At 36.0% G+C, this 4,767-nt stretch overlaps 1 protein-coding gene across 3 annotated transcripts in view; it reads right to left on the bottom strand.

The window, feature by feature from the left end:
* Epb41l5 (erythrocyte membrane protein band 4.1 like 5) overlaps positions 1–4,767 on the bottom strand; it is a 102,546-nt gene that overhangs the window by 66,361 nt on the left and 31,418 nt on the right. For all 3 annotated transcript variants that reach the window (XM_028771510.1, XM_028771508.1, XM_028771509.1), the window contains exons 8-11: positions 2,980–3,100; positions 2,769–2,856; positions 1,802–1,890; positions 780–849 (exon numbers count right to left, since the gene is read on the bottom strand). In XM_028771510.1, coding sequence (XP_028627343.1) covers positions 780–849; positions 1,802–1,890; positions 2,769–2,856; positions 2,980–3,100 — 368 coding nt within the window. The remainder of the gene's footprint in view (positions 1–779; positions 850–1,801; positions 1,891–2,768; positions 2,857–2,979; positions 3,101–4,767) is intronic.

The following is a 4,767-nucleotide window of genomic DNA, read 5'->3' as shown; positions in this document are numbered from 1 at the left end:
AAAAAAAAAAAAAAAAAAAAAAAAAGAAGGCTCCTATCACAATATAAGAGACTTTTTACCTGGTCTTTAACAATTAAAGGAAGTGAAACTTAAAACACTACAATTCTAGAATCCTGTATTTTCCAAACTTCAGAAAACTGTTAAAATGTAACTGCTGCCTCTGCATATCACTTCTTATAGAAGTAAAAACCAAAGTTCAACTATAAGCTGAATGGAAACATGAAAATATGCCTGAATATGATAAAAACTAAAAGAATATCATTTTTAAATGTGAATACACTGAAATTATATAAAAAAGAAAATTAACAAAAAAATATGACACCACATTTTATTGTAAAGAACACTACCAGGTGGATCTTTTTTATTTGTTTGAGACAGAGTCTCACTGGCCAGGATTAATTAGCCTGGAACTCATTATGTAGAGCAGGCTGGCTTTGAACTCAGAAAGCCACTTGTCCCTACCTATAGAATATTGGGATAAAAGGCAACTGGCTTATTGTCTTTACCAATTTCATTAGGAATAAAGGCAGAGTCATCTAAATGTAACCACTGTGTACTACAAAAACAAACAAACAAACAAACAAAACAAAAACAAAAACACATATGATAAACATTTATATTAGCTGTAAGCTTAGTGGCATAAAATGAACTGAATTAGGAATTTTCCTTTAAGTATAAGTAACGCTAAGCCTTGTTTTATGGCTCTCCACACAACGAGGTACACCACCACCTGTTTACCACCTAATTACTGTTAAACAAGTAATACAGTAAATTCCTACCTGATCATCATCTTCCACAACCACTAGAGTTAATTTATTCTTCTTAAAATCCAATCTGGTTATCTTGGGCCTGCAATAATATGAGATCAATAGTCAGATTAGGGGAAATCCTCTTCTGTATCAAGTACGTGTCCTCATCTTAACTCTCAACTCTGCTAAAGGAAAGGAAGCCAGCCCTGCCTGTCAAAGTCTCTAAAGGGAAGGCAAACATGTATTTCAAAAGCAACCAACTGACAAAACAATGCTGCCCATCTATCAGACCTAAAATCACACCCTAATGTGGCATAATAAATGCTGCAACTCTAGGTTTCAAAATTAAACAGCACAGGAATTAGATATAGCAAAAAGTCACTAAGTATTTTTAAAGGGCATAAAAGAATGTGTCACTGATTATGATCTTCAACTCTATTTTTACCAGCAACACCTGGAAATGAATTGAGTTTAGGTGGAAAGGCTTGAAGCCAAACAGTCTTGGAATGTTAAAAAACTTTAGCTCTTATCTGTAACATATGCCAAAATTCTGTATTAGCTCTAACTAAAATGTAATAATGTAAACAGTTTCTCAATTCTATGCTTTAGGGCTATGAAATCTGTACAACAACTCTTGAGTATGGAAGACAAAGACTGGGAAACAGGGGAAGCCACACTTGAAAGTAGGAACAGAAGCACTACCATCTCCCTCCCTCTCCATGGAGGCAAGAGAGCCTATGGAAAACACTGAGAGTGACAGCGCCCCGTGGGGTGGGGCCATCACATAAGGAGCATGTTGTAAGTGTACAACACGAGAATACCAAGGCACGCACTGACACAGTTTGAAACTAATGGGCTATAGACCTAGAGTACTTAAGTCTGTCTCTGGGCAGAGAGGTTACAGATAATAAGAGAAGAACAGGAAAACAGTAACTTCCTTCACTTGCAAATGTCTCATGATTCTGTTTCCACACTTTTATTCATTAATGATATAAATACATTGACTCATTAAAAACAAGACAAAAGTACCTCTGATATTTAACCCGGCTTACCAGAAAAACAAGCCAATTTTGGTTTCTCCTTCAAAAACAAGGACTCCTGTTGGAGTTAGTCCCAAGCTATAGTCATTGCCATCTCTAGCCTAATTTAAGAAGAGAAAATAAAGTGTTTGTACACATGAAGCAGGTCTCCTGTTTTCATAAGTGGTTCTTTTTCCAAACTAAATATTAATTATATACTGGCTAATATACTCCAGATGTTTCTGACAAATAATCCTCTTCAGGTTATAAAGTGTCAACCCTGCTCCCTAAACTACTTTTTAGTAAAGTCTCCTCAATAGTGGGCGTGGGTGATAGCAAACTACATCAAATAAAAAAAAGTCAATTAAAAATGTTTTTTTCTTACTGTAAAAAAAAATCAACACTTATACAAGGATCATATATAATTCTGGGAACTTTAGTTTTCTCTTGTTTCATGATCAATCTTTCTTTAGATTCTAGTCTTTTGTTTCAATGTTTGTTTTTGTAAGATAGGATTTCTCTACACACTGACGGCTGTCCTATGTAGACCAGGCTGGCCTTGAACTCAAAGAAATCCATCTCCCTCTGCCCCCTGAATGCACAGACTAAAGGTATATGCTACTAATCTCAGGTGACTCTAGTCTTTCAATATCTAATTTCAACCATTTTTCCTTACTACACATCTAAAATACTCAGAGGTATTATATAAAAACTCTATGCCTTCCCAAATACTGTAACATTCACAGTTGCCTTTAATCCTGGAATGGATTTTTTAAAAAATGATTTTTGTTGTTTTTAAATTATATGTATATACACATTGGGTACAAGTGTCTAGAGAGTCCAGAAGAGGGTAGAGCCCCTGGAGCTGGAGTTACAGGTATTTATGGAGAACTCAACTCAGGACTTCTACAAGAACAGCACATGCTTGCTCATATTTGCTGAACCATCCCTCTAGCTCCAGAATAAATTTTTAAAAAAGGTACCACGACATAGGGCTTACCTTGACCACATGCATATCAACACCATACATTTCTAGCCATTTGGCTTTATTCAGGTAATTGGTTTCAGCTTGTGCTGGTGTCTGACCTCTGAAATTATAAATATAGTAATTACAAGATAATAAGCACACAGTGAATTTTTTTAAACAAGAGAGAAAAAAAATAAAATAATGATGTGGGTGATGTTAAAAGTGTAAAGAAATGATGAGCTACCTGTATTCCTTCCATTTCTCAAAAATAGCCAGTTCCATCTCTTCAGTCTGGATGGGCACAAATCTGAACTCAGAGACAAGTTCAGGACTATGTTCAGCAAGATCATAGTCGCCAAGTTCAGCTACGAATACAAGTTAACACAGTTATGTCATGTTAGTAACACTAAGAAAATGCTTTAAAAAAATTTTGTAAACAAAGATTAAGAAGACCAGTAAAACTCCTTCTTAAGCTACCAGGCATTCTCAATGCCTATGCCATTCTCCTCTGATACATCTAATTTAGACCTAGGATTGGTTTGAGAATAACCCCCATAGGCTCAGGATGCTTGGTCCAAAGTTGGTAGAACTGTTTGGGAAAGATTTGTAGGTAGCTCTGTTGGAAAAAATGTGTTAAATGGGGGTAGGCTCTGAGGTCTAAAATTTCCATGTCATTCCCAGTTAGCCCTCTCTCTGTCTCATACTTGTGGATTAGATGTGTGCTCAGCTCCTACTTTAGTGACATGCTTGCTGGCCTGTTGCCATGCTCCCTGCCATGATGGTCATGGATTCTAACCTTCTGGAACTGCGAGTGCCAAATTAAATGCTCTCTTTTATAAGTTGCCTTTGGTACTTTGTCATGGCAATAGAAGAGTAAGACAATATAAATCACATTTGTTGTTGGTTATGTACTTTTAAATATACATTTCTAATTTATTAATATATTAATACATATTAATGCTTAGCTTTTGAAAATAAATTTCTGTATTTCCGTAGAGAAAAAAAATCTTTGACTTTTAATTCATTTTTAAAAGATTTATTTACTTACTTAATGTATATAAGTGCTCTATCTGTATGTATACCTATATGTCAGAAGAGGGCATCAGGTCCCAGGATAGATGGTTGTGAGCTACCATGTGGTTACTAGGAATTGAACTCAAAACTTCTGGAAGATTAGTCAGTGCTCTTAACCACTGAGCTATGTCTCCAGCCCAACCTTAATTCTTAAAGACAATCACCACCTGTTATCTAAACACACACACACCACCACCACCACCACCACCACCAACAACAACAACAACAAACCACCCAAGATGCAAGATATAATACCTTTCTGTAATTCTGTGTGAGATGTATGTACCTGAGTGTTTGAGGACATACTCTTATGCCTGTGCATGCAGAGTCCAGAACAGGATGTCAGGCATTTCCTTCTATTGCTTTCTGACTTATGGCCTAAGTCCAGGTGTCCCACCATTTTGGATGGCCATCAGGTTCTTGGATCTGCCTGTCTCAGCTCCAAAGTTCTAGGAGACTTTGGCAGATACTGATATGGGGCCATGTATTGGTATCTTTCTTTCTGCAGATTAAGAACCCTTACTCACTAAGTGATCTAACAGTCCCACATAAACCCTATTTGTAAGCATATATTTTGGCTGTCAAGGGGGACAAACAGAACATAGATAGCATTTTTAAATTAATGTCTCACCTTTATTATGCAGATAGAAAGCATGTTTTAATTTGGAGACAGTACAATAATGAAAAAAGCCAAGTAGATAAAAATTCTTATCATGAGGAAAATATGCTTTAATAACAGACATTCAAAATAAGTAAAAACATTAGGCTTACTATAAAACATGGAAATGTAGTTTTATTATCTATACAGTGACAAACACTGATCTTAGAATGATGAGAATGTACAACCACTAAGAAGGCAAAAACCCAGTCTTGAGCATCATTAATTCTAGTTATAGTATCATTCGTTTATACACACACACACACACACACACACACACACACACACACACACACACAC

The sequence above is a fragment of the Grammomys surdaster genome, unplaced genomic scaffold (genome assembly GCF_004785775.1).
Source record: "Grammomys surdaster isolate TR1022 unplaced genomic scaffold, NIH_TR_1.0 208, whole genome shotgun sequence".
Taxonomy (NCBI): Eukaryota; Metazoa; Chordata; class Mammalia; order Rodentia; family Muridae; genus Grammomys; species Grammomys surdaster.
Note: the sequence above shows the minus strand (reverse complement) of the source record. Positions and strands in the feature narration are given on the sequence as shown.